The sequence below is a fragment of the Clarias gariepinus genome, chromosome 8, assembly GCF_024256425.1.
Source record: "Clarias gariepinus isolate MV-2021 ecotype Netherlands chromosome 8, CGAR_prim_01v2, whole genome shotgun sequence".
NCBI lineage: Eukaryota > Metazoa > Chordata > Actinopteri > Siluriformes > Clariidae > Clarias > Clarias gariepinus.
Window position 1 is genome coordinate 20,149,717 of NC_071107.1, and position 18,837 is coordinate 20,168,553.

The 18,837-nt window shown below is 37.4% G+C and overlaps 1 protein-coding gene across 10 annotated transcripts in view; it reads left to right on the forward strand.

Annotated features, from left to right (window-relative positions):
• klc1a (kinesin light chain 1a) overlaps window positions 1-18,837 on the forward strand; it is a 29,416-nt gene that overhangs the window by 8,099 nt on the left and 2,480 nt on the right. Inside the window, exons 6-17 of one of the 10 annotated variants that reach the window (XM_053501340.1) lie at window positions 368-593; window positions 1,065-1,152; window positions 1,696-1,797; window positions 3,725-3,898; window positions 5,340-5,439; window positions 5,636-5,688; window positions 5,776-5,843; window positions 6,105-6,213; window positions 9,062-9,196; window positions 14,005-14,055; window positions 14,616-14,746; window positions 16,773-16,869. In XM_053501340.1, the coding sequence (XP_053357315.1) occupies window positions 368-593; window positions 1,065-1,152; window positions 1,696-1,797; window positions 3,725-3,898; window positions 5,340-5,439; window positions 5,636-5,688; window positions 5,776-5,843; window positions 6,105-6,213; window positions 9,062-9,196; window positions 14,005-14,055; window positions 14,616-14,746; window positions 16,773-16,869 (1,334 nt within the window). The other 9 variants (XM_053501341.1, XM_053501343.1, XM_053501345.1 and 6 more) reach the window with 9 other exon arrangements.

Sequence of the window (18,837 nt, forward strand, 5' to 3'; positions counted from 1 at the left end):
GGTTAACTTTTTTCGTCTTTGAAAAACTTAAGTGTCATTTTTCTCTAAACTATTTTAGTAGGGTCTCTAATCAATCTATTTAACTAATATGAAAACATACCTCGTCTAATTTCAGTTGCCGATACATTGGCGATACATTGTCTTTTTGTTGTTTTTAAAAATTATACCTTTATGTCCCAATGTCAAATTGCGCAGTTTCCTTACAAAATACTTTGCATCTCCGGTAATATGATATGATATTAGAGTAACCCTTACTGAATATTGTGTGTACGGTATACAGTATTCACTTTCCAATGTAAAACATACACCCTGTTTCGATTTAGAAAGGATTTGTACAATCTGTCTCTGTCCATCTTTCTCTCTGTAGTCCAACCCCCACACAGCAGTGCTGTAGCAGCCGCTCAGCAGGGAGGCTATGAGATTCCAGCTCGGCTCCGAACCCTGCACAACCTGGTGATTCAGTATGCTTCTCAGGGCCGATACGAGGTGGCGGTGCCGCTGTGTAAACAGGCGCTGGAGGACTTGGAGAAGACCTCTGGCCACAACCACCCCGATGTCGCTACAATGCTTAACATTCTTGCCCTCGTCTACAGGTCTGACCTCCTGGATAAAGTCATATGGTTTTGAGACTTTTGCCGGCTCCTGTTGAGAATAATACCTATTGATTGGCTTTGGTAAAACTGAGCTGATCAAAATGTACATATTGTAAGGATAAAGATAGGCAGACATTTGTTTGGATAAATTGAAAGGGGACATTTAAAATGGTACAGAATTGGTCAAATAAAATAGAAAGATGCAATTAGGAAGCATGTAAGTTAAAAACTCTGTCTTTTGTAAATTAAATGTAATAGTCTTCTGATATTTGATTGTTGTATTTTCAATAACTTTAAAAATTTGACTCCTTATACCCGTCAGTCTGTCATTCAAACCATAAAGTAATCAACTGTATACACATCAGTGTTTTTATAATAGGAATGTTCTCGTAAATGGGTCATAACATTGATTTTAGCAGCATGTTGTCACACTGCCTTTGCATTGATCTCTCCTTTTTCCCCTCTTCTCAGGGACCAGAATAAGTACAAAGAGGCTGCAAACCTTCTTAACGACGCACTCGATATCAGAGAGAGAACACTGGGCAAAGACCATCCTGCGGTATGTGTGGGTGGGGGTTACACCTCTTACTTTATACAAAATTTTTTTGACTCACTTACAGTGTTCGAAAGTAAATTATCCCCTCACCCAGGGAAAACCATAGGCAAAGTAAGGAGTGAGTTAAAGAGAATGAGTTACTTGGCAGCAGAATTTGTTTGTGTCTATGTTCAAGCTGGTAGTGCTTACCGTTTTTTGTGGCTCTTTACCAGAACCTGCATTCTCACTGTGTATAAAAAAGGTTAGAGAATCATTTGTGACTTTCTCTTTCATTCACTCTTATTTCTTTCATTGTCCCACACATGCATGGGGCTCAGGAGCATTTCTCAATCAGAGGACAAGTGTCAGGGCACTGTGAGGTGTTAATGCGTGTAGATTTGATCGCCTGGGGCAAACTGATTTGAGTGATTTTGGGGTCAGACCTGGCTTACGCCCTGTCCTGACTACAAGTGTTTGGCCTAAATCAAAACAGTTGGTACTGTGGATTCTATCTTTTTAAGAGTTATTAGTTTTAACTTACAGTGTGTGTGTTTGATTTTGTCCTAGGTGGCTGCTACACTGAATAATTTGGCTGTCCTTTATGGTAAGCGCGGGAAATACAAAGAGGCAGAACCACTATGCAAAAGGGCACTGGAGATCAGAGAAAAGGTGAGCAAGAGTGATTTCTTTCAGTGTTTGGAAATTTCATTCAACCCAGTTGCCTGTTTTCCAGTTTTTGTTACTCCATAGTATGGTCTACATTGTGAAATTATGGTATGGGTTGTTTAGAAAATGTCTTCGAAAAACTGTAAAGAAAAGTACTTAAAATAATTAAGGCTTTTTCTCACTGGTACAATTATTGTAGAAACACTAACTTATAAATTATTTATCCATGATACTTGGGCAGGAGGGTATTTGAAGTAGAAATGTTTTTGTCTGATGTTGATATCTATTCATTGTGTGAGGCTTAATTTGTTTACTTTTAAAAGAAACATGATTGGTTGTTGAGTGTTGTAGGAATCAAATTTTTATCAATCCCAAAATGAGATATGGATTATGTATGGATGAGTTTTCTGGCAATCCATGTAGATCTTTCAATTGTGTTGAGCTTTATTATTGGCCCATGTTTAATCTCTATAAATTAGAGAGAGATTTCTCTTTTTTTCTCCGTACAGTACATCCGGAAAGTATTTACAGTGCTTCACTTTTTCCCAGACCTGTATTTTGATACAATCCTGTCTTGAGGTCTACAGAAAATTTTTTGGACTTGCTTGGTTTGTGCTCTGACATGCACTGTTAACTGTGGGACCCTATAAATATACATGTGTGTGTGCCTTTACAAATCATGTTCAATCAAATGAATTTACCACTGATGGATTTTAATTAAATTGTAGAAACATCTTTAGGATGATCAGTGGAAACAGGATGCACCTGAGCTCAATTTTGAATGTCATGGCAAAGGCTGTGAATACTTGTGTGTATGTTTTTTCCCCATTTTTTGTAAGGCAATGCACCTTACAAAATTCCACAGTCCTTTCCAAACAGAAACAAAAGTGCAACACAGAATGGTTTACTCAAAAAAAAAATCATATATAAAAGCTGGTTAAAGGGCTGAATGTCCATCATTGCATGTGTTTTTTTTTTTTTTTTTTTTTTTTTTAAATGGCAAGCAGAATGCAAGTTTCAAGAACCAGTGTGAGTGAGCAAAAATATAATTCATTAGTGTCTACGCAAGAGCGTTTAAGTAATTGAAAATATAATTTGTTCCCATGAGGTTTAGGAATGGGCCCAATATACAGTAACACAATAAAGAATCAGTGAAATAAAATCTAAGCACTTTGGTAACATTTTGTAATTAATCCACATTTCGCATGTGATGAAAGATCTGTAAGGATCACGGATCAACTTGAGTGCATTGCACCACTAGTAACAGAATAATTTCATGATTTAAGAGGTTGAATTAGAAAAATAATTAGAAGTTCAGTTTCTGAAAACGATAAGCTTCGTGCCTGTATAATAAAATAGACTTGGTATAAAAGTTATAGTATCTAGCACTGTTGTTTTCTTGTAGCATGCCCCATAAGTTTTTTACACTTATTTGTAATTTTAATAAAGCATTTTTTGCAATGGGCTGTAATCATAATGTTCCGATTGGTTAATTCTGTGGCATTATTCATTCACTGTTTTAATGAAGCAATAACATTGTACAAAATGGACTGCCTAACTGACAAATAACAAACTACATCTTTAATGCATGTTATCCCTAGTTTAGCTCTATAATTGTTTGGGATTTAAGATGGCTGGGCCAAAATTTCACCTGTATAAGCTATTACACTGTGCAATAATGGGTGGGTCTGACCAATAAAGGGTGACTGTTGGGAAAAGAACATGTAATACAGTACATTTACTTTAAGCATACTTTAATTATCTTGGAGATCTTTCGTTATTTTCCCTTGTACCGTGAGCATGTAAAAACAGATTTGTTTTTGCTTAGCAGTTGTGTTTTTGCAGTGTCTCTTCATGCACATGTTGTTTGAACTCATTTAAAAAAAAAAAAAACTGAATGCCTTTGGTTGTGTTTGTGTTTATCTGACAGGTGCTAGGAAAGGACCACCCAGATGTGGCAAAGCAGCTGAATAACCTGGCTTTGCTATGTCAAAACCAGGGCAAGTATGAGGAGGTGGAATACTACTACCAGAGAGCCCTTAACATCTATCAGACCAAGCTTGGGCCCGATGACCCCAACGTAGCCAAGACCAAAAATAATCTGGTAAATCCATCTGTAAATTTTGGGTTATCACTTTAGTTTTAATCTTAAGAGCTAATAATAATAATAATAATAATAATAATGTCAAAAATAACAAAGTGAATCTGCTACAATTTACTCACCTGAATCCTTTATACAGTCTTTACCTAATTTATTAATTTTCTTTATTTAAAAAGTGCTTGACTCTATATGTTGAAGTCATCATGTTTTCATCCTCACCACAGAATGCCTTTCTTTGTAGTGAAATCTTTGGCTTTTGGAGATTCCTGACATTCAGTGTCATTTACGAGGGCATATCTCTTTCACACATGGTGCACATGGATTCACTTATTGTGCCTCCCATATCACCATTTCACAGTTCACTCCACCAGAGTTCTCCTTTATCGGCCATATGTGTGCATAGATTTAAACACAAGTTCTGCGTACATACCTTTCTAAACACATTCTTACATGTGTCTATACAGTACATGGTGTGTCTTGCGCTTGTGGACGTGTATGTTGAGAACTTTTCATGAGCATGCCGTTAAACCTTATGGTAGAAAAGTTAAATTGTAAATAAACTCACTTACTGTCAGTCATGTCAGCGTAATTAACAGTAATTACTGTCTGCTGTGCTCATAGAAAGCTGCCTGCAGACAGGTGACGCAGATGTAAAGTCAAACAATTTAAGCAATGCGGCAGGCAAGAGCCGATCTTGCCTTGCTTGAAAGATTTGGGAGCATGTTTTCAACAAAAACGGAAACATATTTGCTTATCAATGGCACATTGTTTAAATTTGTTTGTCCAGTGAAATATTTTTTTAGAGGCCAATAAAATGCAGTAATAGCAAATAGTTTCAGGCATTGACATATTTCATTCAAGGAACTAGAATCAGGACTGGCATTCCCCACCCAACTATGAACTGAGTAATGCTAATTGAGTTATATTACTCATTCTGCAATAAATTACATTTCCAACTAAGGCAACAGACAGACCACAGGGGGAATTTCACACAATTGCAGACTTTCCTAATAAAATAGGGGAAATAGATTGCATACATGTGGCGAAAAAGTTACTTTTTTTAAAGAAGGTTGTTGACTGTTTATGGTGATTTCTATAGTGGGTGTCGCCATGCACCTGCAGAGCAATTTAGGATGTGCAGGATTTATCAAAGTCCATTCTATACAGATGTGCATGTACTCTTGTACTGAATGCGATTTTCTGTTTTGTATTGGTGCACACAAAATCAGAACCTGTTGTGTTGATGCTTGTTCATACTACATAAAAATTGAGTTCTTGCAGCAAATAAAACCTTGTTGAGCAGATGGAATGAAGTGTTGTAACTTTAGTGAGTGTTTTTGTACATTTATTTGAAATTTGTTTGCCCCTTGCACTTTAGCTGAAACAATGATAAAGCATTTACAGTCACTGTTTCTTTCTCTTGCTCTCTGTTTTTCTCTTTAAGGCCTCATGTTATTTGAAGCAAGGGAAATTTAAGCAAGCAGAGACTCTCTATAAAGAAATTCTCACACGAGCTCATGAGAAGGAGTTTGGCTCAGTAGATGGTAAGATGTTATCTGTTACTATAGAAGCTAAAACATGAGTTCTGGTAATTGTGCAGTTGCCTGGCCCTGGAGCATGTTACTACCTGCCATAGGGCATTAGCAGTTAAAAGCAAACTTCTTGTATGTAAAAAGAAAAAAAACAACAAAAAACATATTGTTTTACATGTACATATACAATGTTTTGTGTTTTTTGCAGGTGAGAACAAGCCTATCTGGATGCATGCAGAGGAGAGAGAGGAACAGAGTAAAGTAAGCAAAATTAAAATTCTTCGCATGTACTTATAAAGGTTTTCAGGAAATGTCCAGATGCTTGTAAATAACTGCTTAATGTTTCAGGGAAAGCAGAAAGATGGCTCTCCTTTTGCAGAGTATGGTGGCTGGTACAAGGCCTGCAAAGTGGACAGGTAAAAGTTATTGCTATTGACTGTTTAGTGTGCTTCCCATGGCATTGTTCGTTTGTCAGTCTGTGATATCAGTCATGTGTACAGTACGTGCATATCCATATTAGCCAGACTGTGTGCTGCAAACTGATATTCTTAAGGAAAGCTCAACCAATTATAATTCCTCAGTATCTGACATACAGCCAGTATTCTTTATAAAGCTTTTCCACATTAATGCAGATCAGGATTTTATAAACTGTCCCCCTTGTTTTTTTGTCCCTATAGCCCCACTGTGACAACCACACTGAAAAACCTGGGTGCCCTGTATAGGCGGCAGGGCAAGTTTGAGGCTGCTGAGACCCTGGAGGAGGCTGCTATGCGCTCCCGAAAAAAGGTTTATTTTAGAATTTGTTAACTAATTTACTAAGAAGTTAATTTCCTCATAAAACTGTGTAAATTGTATCTGAGATTTAGTGTCATTACACCAGTTGTTGACTTTGTTTCATTAGTTTACCTGGCTTCAGTATTTTCTGTTTTTAGAATACATCCCTGCTTCATACATACACCTACATATAATGTATGTATGTATGCATGTATGCATCCATGCATGCATGCTCACTCACCTAAAGGATTATTAGGAACACCTGTTCAATTTCTCATTAATGCAATTATCTAATCAACCAATCACATGGCAGTTGCTTCATTGCATTTATGGGTGTGGTCCTGGTCAAGACAATCTCCTGAACTCCAAACTGAATGTCAGAATGGAAAAGAAAGGTGATTTAAGCAATTTTGTTTTCACGCACAACCATTTCTAGGGTTTACAAAGAATGGTATGAAATGGGGAAAACATCCAGTATGCGGCAGTCCTGTGGGCGAAAATACCTTGTTGATGCTAGAGGTCAGAGGAGAATGGGTCGACTGATTCAAGCTGATAGAAGAGCAACTTTGACTAAAATAACCACTCATTACAACTGAGGTGTGCAGCAAAGCATTTGTGAAGCCACAACACGCACAACCTTGAGGCGGATGGGCTACAACTGCAAAGGCCCCACCGCGTACCACTCATCTCCACTACAAATAGAAAAAAGAGGCTTCAATTTGCACGAGTTCCCCAAAATTGGACAGTTGAAGTCTGGAAAAATGTTGCCTGGTCTGATGAGTCTCGATTTCTGTTGAGACATTCAAATGGTAGAGTCAGAATTTGGCATAAACAGAATGAGAACATGGATCCATCATGCCTTGTTACCGCTGTGCAGGCTGGTGGTGGTGGTGTAATGGTGTGGGGGATGTTTTCTTGGCACAGTTTAGGCCCTTTAGTGGCAATTGGGCATCGTTTAAATGCCATGGGCTACCTGAGCATTATTTCTGATCATGTCCATCATTTTATGACCACCATGTACCCATCCTCTGATGGCTACTTCCAGCAGGATAATGCACCATGTCACAAAGCTCGAATCATTTCAAATTGGTTTCTTGAACATGGCAATGAGTTCGCTGTACTAAAATGGCCCCCTACAGTCACCAGATCTCAACCCAATAGAGCATCTTTGGAATGTGGTGGGACGGGAGCTTCGTGCCCTGGATGTGAATTTTATTATATATGTTTATCATGTCTGTATAATTATGGTCAAAATCATTCAGTATTTCCATATATAACTAAAAATTAATAAATAAATAACATTACAGGAGAATATATGCATGGCTGTAAAGAAAAAAAAAGTACATATTACAAAACACCAGTTTTCAGATGGAAACAAAAACCCTCATGTACGCTCCTGGGATTTGCATAACAAAAGAAAGGAGTGAGTGTGACAAAGTTACCAGAAGAACTCCAGAGTTTTCCAGCAAGCTCAGTAAAACCTAACAACTACTTTACTTATAGTACTGTGCAAAAGTCTTGGGCACATAAAAAATATGACATAAGCAAAATATGCTTTTCTTAAAAGATTTTTGCATAAAAGAAATTTCTATAAAGAGCAATAAAGAGTAATGAAATAAACAGTCAATATTTGTAGTGGAAACTCATTGCTTGAGTTTTAGACGCAGATTTGTGTTTTAAAAGAAAAAGCTGTTAGGTTTTACTGAGCTTGCTGAGATTGTTCTTATTGAATCTAGAGGCAGCACATTGTCAGGCGACCGCAAAACACTGAATTCAAGCCACTGTACACTGTGAAGACAGTGAAGCATGGAGGCACAAGGATCATGCCCAAGGATCAGGCCCTCCTGCTGTTGGGACTATTTATCACATTTCAGGGATTATGGATCAATTTAAGTGCATCAGAATATTTAAAGAGGTCATGTTGCCTTATGCTGAAGAGGAAACGCCCTTAAAATAGGTGTTTCAACAAGAAAACAACCCCAAACACCCCAGTAAGCAAGCAGCATCTTGGTTTAAGACCATTTACGTTATGGAGGGGCCAGCCCAATCCCCAGACCTTAATCCAATAGAATACTTGTGGACTGACATTAAAAATGCTGTTTCTGAGGCAAAACCAAGAAATGAAGTGGAATTGTGGCATGTAGTACAATTGTCACAGATGTGAAGCAATTATCAGAAACCATGGTTATACAACTAAATATTAGTTCAGAGATGCACAAGAAAGTATAAACTTGAAGCATTTTTGTTCAAACTGTAAATTCATCACTTTGTAAAGATGAACGATGACACGGCTATTTTTATTAAACAGACTAATATTTGTTTTCTTTACTTTCTGTAAACTAATAATACATTTAGCACATTTCTCTGCATGTTGTGATTTAGAATACAGTAGAATGCAGGGTGTCCAATGCATTTTGTGATTTTAAAGGAACAGTTATTATATGGATATGAAGCTTTACTCACTTTTTTCAACACACTATTATTTTGAACCCAACTGTATATAAAAAACACACATACACACAAAGGGTGGGGGGAGTATGTTCTTTTGTGGACATGTTAATATTAATCATCGTTTGAATGCTAGAACCTATTTGAGTAATGTTTTTGACTATTTATGCATTCCACAATTTTCTGATCTGATTTTACAATCTTCTAAAGGCTACTTTCAGTAATAGGAATTACGATGACTTCAATGTTCTTCAGTGCCATTTCCATTAACCTGATATTAATCCTATAGAACCCATTTGGGACAGGGCAGAACAAGAAATTTACAGCATGAAAGTGCACCTGAAAAATCTGTGAGAATTGCATGATGTAATCAGATCAATATCGACCAGAATCTCTCACCTACCTTTTGCAGGGTCTGGACTCAACCCATAAACAGCGTGTGGCAGAGGTTCTGGGGGATCCCGAGGCTCGGGAGAAGCAGCGCAGCAGAGAGAGTCTGATCTCGGACACAGTGAAGTACGAAAGCGGCCCAGACGGAGGAGAGGAAGTGAGTATGAGCGTCGAGTGGAATGGGGTAAGTGCAGTACACATTGCCCAGCCACATACACACACACTGTCAGAGGGCTGTGCAGAACACGTAATGCATCTGGTTTGATTTAATAGCTTAGTACAATTACAGTGCATCAGAGTTCATAATTGTTGTTGGAAAAAAGTGATTTTATGCACACTACATTAAATATATCAGTCTGGCAGCCTTGTTGGTTTAATTACACAGGACAGAATAATGAATGCTTAGATCAAATCAATAGCCAGTTAAAAAAGTATAAATTTGGTGACAAAATAAAAAAATCCAGATGAATTATTACTACTTTTTTTTCATTTTGGGATAAGTCATACTGGGTCTTTTTTTTTTTTTTTTTTTTGTCTAGTGAGGATATTATACTTAATGTCATTTTTGTTGCATTAAGAGTTAGATGTGCAAGATGCACAGTTCAAGCCTAAACTGCGCACCACATCTACTCCAACTGGAATAAAGGGGAAAACAATAAATTACTGCATAAACTACGGTATGATGTTTCCCAGGACATTAGCTCATAAACTTTTAAGTGGTAGACAAGCTGTATATGGTTTATAAGCTAATAGCTTCTTAGTGTTATTTTGGCTGTGTTCACATTACAAGCCAAGTTGTCCAATTCCAATTTTTAGATCAGATTGGATTTGCCTGTCATGGTGGTTCACATTTAATAAATTTATAATTGCAACTGACTTTTATCTGTCCCTGAAACAACTCGCATTATTTGGGTTAAAATTTTGAGAGCTCTCATTCATTTCAAACAGCTGGTGCAATTTCCATCAAAAATATATTCAGGATTTTGCTCTCAATGGCAAGCAGTTAGTCGTTAGGATGCCTAACTACAACACCGTTTTAGCAGATATTTCTTTCACTGCTACGAAATCCCCACGCTGCCGGTGAGTATTCAAATCACCACGTATGGCCACGTATCAGATGAATATCCGATCTAGGACCACATACGAAAGATCCGATCTGAAAAAACATTAGATTTATTCATTTAGGCAGTCATAAAAATCAGATCTGTCACATTAGGGTAAAAAATTTTCTGTGATTTGAAAATCAGAATTCTGTCACTTTGTGGTGGTAATGTGAGCATAGCCTGTTATTTAGGCTTTAGTCTTTGAAAGAGGTCCTTTGGGTAACCCGATTCTGTATCTGTCATGGCACTATAACACTATACTGTACGCCATAGTAGTCATGAATTAACCACAGTGATTTCTTCTCCTAATGATTCTTCACTAAAGAAGAATACACACAGTACATAGAGCTTTTTAACCCATTTGTTTATTCAGTCTGGCATATTTAAATACCTATTATTACTTAAAGTAAAGAAGTAAATGAGTTTCTAAATGATGTTTAGAAACCCTCTTTGTGCATCATTGTTTTGCTTTAAGAGCTACACTAAAACTATTAAAGACTCTTTTTTTTTTTTTTTAATATCTTCTGGTGTTACCAGGTAACAAAATTGTGGTGCCTAATTCAGGGTTTATTAGACAAAGACAAATTTATTTGTCACCACAGTCGATTAAATAAAATGCAACACTGTTGACTAACTTTTTCATCGAAGGCCCTTAGATGAAGCTGAATGAGCTCCTTAGTTTCGGGCTGCAGCTTCTTAGTTGCTGTTTGACCCCCGTACCTCTGCTGTAGTCTCTGTGCAGTCTTGGAGCTGAACTGTCCTGCTCCCGTAGCAACAGCAGCAAATCAACCACTCAGCATTCCTCTCCATAAGCATCCTGCCCTCCAGACTGGTGTAGACTCTAATTGCATCTATCAGGCTGGTTCGAGTCTGTTCTCACACACTTACTTACTCTTTTTAAACTTTTCTCTTGTAGCACTGTGTTGTTGATGCCATCTAACAGACTAACACACTAGATAACAAAGTATGCTTGTCAGACAAAAATTAATTCTATGTTTGCCGTTGTCACCTTCTAAACTTACACATTCAGCAGGGTTTTTATGTTCATGGTAAGGTTGCACATAATATGCTGGCATGGGCTGTGTGTCCTGTACTTCTCTTAATTGTGATTTTTGTTTTCTTTTGTTTATTCCCCCCCCCCCCCCCCATCTGTTATGCTTGTGTGTTTATGTATCTATGTATGTATATACTGTGTGTGTGTGTGTGTGTACAGTATATATGTGTGTGTGTGTGTGTGTGTGTGTGTGTGTGTGTGTGTTGAGTGGATGGGTTAAACAGTGTGCTCACTGAACTAAAATATTTTAATTAATTTCTTCTGATTCATATTTACCTTTTTTAATTTGTATATTATTAATTTTTTTCTCTGTCACTGTTCCATCTTAGCCATATTGAGCCCCTTAAGAGCCATAGGAGAAAAATATATTATAAATGATCCCTAAGAGGGAAAAAAAATAGAAAGAAGGAAAAAAACTTTTTGCAGATGGGGAAGCAAGTATATTGATCGTTGCTATAGTCCAAAGCTTTCTTTATTTTTATTTCTTTATTAAAATACATAGGCTACATAATAATTGAAACAAAGACTGACTGCAGAACTCTGAGAGGTTAAGAAGTCCCACTTTCTACCTTATGATGCCTTATTAGGTATAACGCAGAAAGAATTCATTCTCGTCTATACTTGGGTAGAAACCTAGAGGATGAAAATGGGACCTAAATTAGTTTTTTTTTTTTTTTTCAGCATTGCTTAAAAGACCAGGAAGTATATCAGACACTTTCCTCCTACATATATATATATTTTTTTATTATTTTCTTCTATCTATTTTTCTGTTTTTTGGGGCTCCTTACAGTTATTCTGTCCTTATATTATCTTTGTTTTTTGTGCTATTCCTCTTTGTCACCTCACTGTGTTTTGTTAGCACATGTTTTCTGACTGGGTTAGGTGTTAATGTGTGTTTGCCTAGTCCAAGAGTAGTAAAGCTGTCCTCTGGTGTTGTCCAGTTTGTTACTTGTGCGTCTGACTAAACCATTGGGCCTTGTGTCTTTATTCCACCGTCCAGTGGTTGCTCCCCTAATTTTCCATCTCTCTGATCTCTCCTACTTTTAATGTCTACTGATGTAATGTTGTATTTCCTGTTGTGAATCTTTTAATCTCCACCACCTGCCTACTTACACTGCTTCCTCTCTTATTTTCTCTCTTTCTCTCTCCCCCCCTGCCTGTCCCATTGTGCGATTGTACAGGTGTAACTCCAGATGCCATGTTGTGATTGTAGAACTTTACCTTCTGCATGACGGACACTCGCCTCACGTCCTTCTGCACCTTTGCCCTTTTCCGTCTGCTTTCTCCGACTGGCTCCTTTCTCCGTTCTCCTGCTCATCCTTATCTGGGCTCTAGCTGGCCAAAGCAGCTCAGATAGGCTTAAACAAATCTCACATGGGGCCAGTGCTGGCTTTTTCTCTTTTGCCAGAACGAGTCGTTACACTGTATAAATGTTATATTTACTTCCTTGATCCTAACATCACAGGAACTGCTCTTGATGTACTTATCTGTCCTTACTATCGGTGTATATAAATTTCAATCTGTCACACACTCTTAGTAACTGACATGTACAGGTTTGTGACTAATGTCCAGTTTACATCAGATTCAATAAATGCAGTGTTACCAGTACTGCGGGGCTCCACAGAGTACACGCTCAGAGTACACGCTTGTCAGCGTCCAATTGGTCAGATCCCTTCCTTACAGCACTAGAGTGAAAATCCTAAAGGGTTTACTACAAGTCACCATAAATGGAGGTTCATTATAAGTGGGGAAATGCAATGGCAATCATGTAAAGAATGATTTGGAAGTTATGTTACACATACCGTGATGATAAGTGTTAATATTAATCTGATACATAGATATAGTGATAACTCATGGGAAGAAATGATAGAGTTGTAAAGTTGCTGCTTGGCACATAGACCTGACTCACTAGCAACAGGAGAAATCTTACTGTTCTGTTTCTTCTGTTGTAATATGGACTTAAGCAGTCATCAGTATATTTCACTGGACTCACAAATCATTCATATTACCTTGTGCAAGTCTTGTTCATCTCTGTCTCTCATTCACACACTCTGCTTCTGCCAGTCACCTCAGTGAACTTCAACTTTACTTCTCAAGGTTCAATACGAGACCCACTGTAGCAGATTTAGAGTTTTTCAGATCTAGATTTTCTGTAGTTTGAGCTTCTTCCTGAGATCGGTAATGTATGGTGTACAGATTTAACGTGTTTTCCCAGTGACCCTTACAGTGATGCTGACTTTCCTATTCTGATTCACATCCTTTCACACTTCTGACAGTCTCAAAAAAAGTAGGATGTCCCTGTACAGTAGCATGATTATATCTGCTGTCTAAACTTGATGTATAGTACTGCTTATTAATCTCAACCCCTTTTTATATTTATTATTGAATGATCATCAATACGAGGTCTTAGATGGTGTCTGATATGTAGAAAGAGAAAATCAATAGGTCAATAAGTAGAAAGAGAAATAAAATTAAAAGAAACATGATTTGGGGTTGTACACATCTCTTTTCCTACCAGCCTGCTATCTGATGATGCTGCATCTTGTCTTTCTTGTCTCTAATAAACTGACTGTGTGCTTACCACAGTTTTTGCCTGTTTCCTTGTATGTATTTCCATATCTTTGTGTAAGTACTCTCTTTCACCACCCTGGTGTGTGTGTTGTTTGTGTGTGTGTGTGGTGTGTGTGTGTGTGGTATTAGTTTGGAGGTGCTGTTCAATATTGTTCTGTTTTCTGTTAGTGCTCTAACTTTCTTGACCTGTGATCATTTCCTTTGCATCTTCACTTCTTACTTGGCTGTTTGGATAAGGAGCCGTGCTCAGGGCACGCAACAGCGGAGACTGCAGCAGAGCGAAGAAGGGTAAACCAAACAGTATTGGTGCCAAGTCTTCATCTAATCATCAAATCATCGAACTGTGGCATCAGAAAGTCAAACAGAGACTAATTCTATGAAAATCATGTGCAATCAATAGTAAATTCTTTTATCTAAAATAATAAACAAAATCATCTAAACTAAAAATCTGTGCTAATGTGAAATGCAGTGTCAGTTTATGCTGTCAGGGCTTAGACTGGAATGCTAATAAATCGACCCACAATATATTTAAATATGTTAATTATGTTTAGATTTGCAATCTTCCTGCTTTTCTGATGTATTCAAAAATCATTTTTGAATTGTTTACTCTGGGAATTAGATTACAGCTAAACCTCAGAATAGAGCTTCATATACACACAGCATGCTAAATCAGAATTTCAGCACAGTTTCAAAAAACATTAAGCAGATACAGAAAATGGTTGATGTTTGTCTGTGGGTTGTTCTTGTGGTTGTTCTTTTTTTTTGGGGGGGGGGCCAAATATTTACACACTGTTTTATGGTAAGTGTGAGTATGTTTGTGTAACTCTGAAGCTTCTCTCTCTCTGCAGGATGGCTCAGGTTCGTTAAAGCGCAGCGGCTCCTTCAGTAAACTCCGAGCATCAATTCGGCGTAGCAGTGAGAAACTCGTCCGCAAGCTCAAGGGAGGGAGCTCACGAGAAAACGAACCCAAGAATCCTGGGTAACTATAACTACTACCCCGTTACCCTTTCCGACTTTTCCCCTCCTAAAACCCCAAACTACCCAGGTATGGACCTGACCCTGGGTATGACAAAACACTGGCGCTGACACATGCATTATTGTAAAATGATCCTCTCATGAGGAGCGTAACAGGTTAAGACTTGAAGTTTTTCATTAAACCCTAGTGGGGGCTAGTTTGTGGATGCAGCATTTCCCCGCTGGACTTTAAGATAAAAGGGACTGTGGTTAAGTATTAAGTGGCCTGGATCCAAGGAAGTTAACCAGAACTAAATGTTGTAAGATTTAAGTGAAACAAAATGTAGTAGAAGAGGATTTTAGAGGATTACATTAAGTTTGTATTAAAGATGTATTAAAGACTAGAGATTCATGAGGTGGGTGGTGGAAATCTTGTTGACTCAAAAAAAAAAAAGAAAAGAAAATAATCCTGGAGAGCCGTATAATGACTCGTGCAGACGAGCAGCAACAATATAAGGTACAAGTAAACATAACAGTCTTTATACTGGATGGAGGTGTTTTATAAGCCGCAGAGAACAAATTACAACTTGGTGGACCTGTGACGGAGCAATACCATGTGCATTTAAAAAATGAACACAGCTTTGTTTTATTTTAAAACATGTACTGTATGTGATCATGTTTCCTGCGCTACTAAACACTTTTAATAGGTGAAAATGTTGACTTGCTTGAGCTACCTAACTGGGTTTACAGAAAATGGAACATGTTTCCATTGCATTACACTGAAAGACAAGCTCGCTGGCTGATTCTCTCATATGTCCTGTTACATCTGTCACTCATTCAGGTGGTAACATGATGTGCCAAAATGTCACTAACCTAATTCTAACAGCAGCCTTTTCACATTCCGGTTTTTATTTATTAAACTTAAAAAGGAAGCAGTATCTAAATATTATGCATTATTTTTTTTCTTTGGAGGACATAATTCCACTTACAGTATGATTAAGTATATACATGGTTTATTTGTAATGAACATGTGGCCTACAGTATGTTCCCCAGGAGGGAAAGAAAAACTGTTTCCTTTTTTAGTTATTTTTCCTGTACCTGTTTCAGCATGTGTTGCTAAACCCTCCTTATGTTTTAATTTATTTTAATTGTGTTTTTACAGTTTTTTTTAATGTCTTAATGTTTTAGTCTTTATTTTGTCTGCATGGTTTAATTTTTTCTTTATGTGAAACGCTTTGTTATACTGTTTTTTGTAATAAACATTTCCATGCAAATCCAGTGTCTACAGCATGCCTGCTTACTCCATTTTACCACTTATTCTGACCCCCTGTTTGGTTTCATGTTTTCCGCTGGCTTTCACAGTTTTTTTGTTTGTTTTTTTTTCATTCTTTTCTTCATTCTCTCTCCTTGACAGTCTATAAATTTCATTTTTTTTTTTTGTCTTTCTTGAATTCTCCCACATGTTCTTCTCATCCAGTGCAGAGTTGTGTTGTGTTCCTGATTGTGTCTGCCTCTTATTAGGAATGCTCTTTCTGTGTCAGTGTACTCATAGCTACTTTATTATACCAGTTAGGGAGTTACCCCAATAGTGCTGCAGAAATTAAGCTAAAAGACACAGCATTTGCAGTGGTATGTACCTACGCATGTTTAGTAGTCTGTTATTACTAAAGACGAACAGTGTAATAGGTGGGAACTGTTTAAAAAAAAAAAAAAAAAAAAAGTCATTGGTGTCCAATGTGTTTTCTAACCTTAAGCAAGTAAATCCTCATCCTTCACCTTGAGCAGTTAATCAATGTATGAATAACACTCCATACACAGTACTGCATGCTTCAATGTGTTTATTTTAGGTAGACGTATCACCACCACCTATTATTATTATTATTATTATTTATTTTTATTTATGTATTTATTTTTTAAGAGTGATTCTAACCTGTGTGCAACTTGCATTAATATGGTTAACAAATGCACAGCCATACCTCACGGACATTCAATCCCCTTTACACACAAGCGCGCACACACCCCTCACCCCTGCCCTTTCACCTGACTGACAGTGTGCTTGCATGTGGCTTTCTTGGAACCAGCATGAAGAGGGCCAGCTCTCTGGGGGTTCTCAACGTACCGGACAAACCTGTGGGGGAACTGTTCAAAGTAAGAATCTCTCTCTCTCTCGTTATATACATTCTTCTATGTTTTTTTATTTTTATTTTTTCACAGAGGCCACCAAGTTAGGCCTACTTGCCAAACGGCAGGCTAACTTGTTAACGAACTAGTCATGTGTATAGGAACACAAACACAGTCAAATACTAACAACTCATAACATATCATGCCTACTAATTGCCACAGTAACCCTAAATAACCTTTGAGACACTGATGACAGAATCCACTTCTGTCAACTTATTATAATAACTATTAATCAACAAACTGAGTAAATTCAACTTGAACGATATGACAATGTATCGCAATGTAGGGATGTAGTGATTTTGTAATCATTAAAATCATTTTATTCTATAACCTTTAGCTGTTACTTGTTAGTGTCCAGCGCGAAGTATGAAAGTATTCTATGAAAATTTTTGTTTACAGGAGGGTAGGTACTTCAAGGAACAATCAAGAAATTATGGCAATTTCTAACCTTTAGGTTGATTGTAAAACAATTGTCGTGAACAAGGCATGTGTGAACACAACAGCAACCCTCAATGCGTTTAATTAAGGCACAGATCTTAACACAATTTATGAGAAGCAGAAACACAATTTGCTACCAAGATCCAAATAATATGCTGTTTTAATCTGCTTTTTAATTCAATTGTATATCTACCACTTGCAGCAGGCTCTTTAGATATTTCCAGTTTGGTTTTTGTGGAAACAGCTCTGGTTAGAGTCACGAATGACCTGCTGATGTCAGCTCATGCTGGCTCTCCATCACTTCTTATCCTGTTGGATTTGACTTCGGCCTTTGATATCGTTGATCACAACATTCTTCTTCACAGATTACGTCATACTGTAGGTCTCTGACTCTGGTTACAACTGGTTCTTATCTTGCTGGAAGAATAGAGCATGTTGCTTTGGGAGACACTAACATTACTTGCGTAGCTCCGCCCCATTTTGTTTATATTGTATATGCTTCCTTTGGGTTGTATCATCAGCTGGCACGAAATTTTATTTCATTGCTATGCTGATGATACTCGGCTTTACCTCAGAATAAAATCAACCTCCTGGCACTGCACACATCACTAGTATCATCTTTTCTGGTCAGAATATCCCGTTGACATCTGTTATTAACCTCAGGGTTAAAATGGACTTTCATTTGACGTATATCAAACTTCTGTGTAAGACATCTTTCTTTCACCTCAGGAACGTTGCTAAACTGCGTCCAACGCTCACATTTGCAGATGTGAAAAGTTGGTCCATGCGTTAGTTAGGCTGCCAGTATATGGGTTATCACATCTTTTTTTTTTTTTTTTTTTTTTTTTTTAAATCTTCTTTGATGGCCATATTCCAGGACCACAATGCTAAGATTCATAAGGCTAGAATTGTGAAAGAATAGTTCTGGAAGCATGAGGGATCATTTTCACACATGAATTGTCCACCATTTAATCCTGACCTTAACCTCATTGAAAGTCTTTGGTATGTGCTGGGGACGACTTTATGGAGTGTTGTGACTCACCTGCCAGGCTGTGTATAATGGCAGCCATTTAAGTCAAGCGGAATTGTTTCTCTAAAAGGATCACCCATAAGATCCTACTGAAATTTTGTGTTCTTTAAAATCTGAGTGTAGCAAAAAGTGACTAAAATATGGCTCAATGGCTGCAAAAAGAAAGAAATCTAACTCAAAATGTAGTAATATGCAAGTAGTTATATGTAATATTACTCTTATTTTACTTTCACCAAGGATCATACACCTAAAAGGTGTGGTTATAATGTTGGTTATACAGGTAAAACCCCATGACTAAGTGAACATTTGAAAGTTGTTGTTTCTTTGCTTACACATGGCTATTTTTTGATGATGGTTTAAAAAAAAATCCAAAAGCTAGAAATTGCAATTATCTCTCTATCATTTTTTGGAATAACTTTTGTCTTGTTTATGTTGAAGATCAATGGATCTCCTAATTGTTGGGTGTT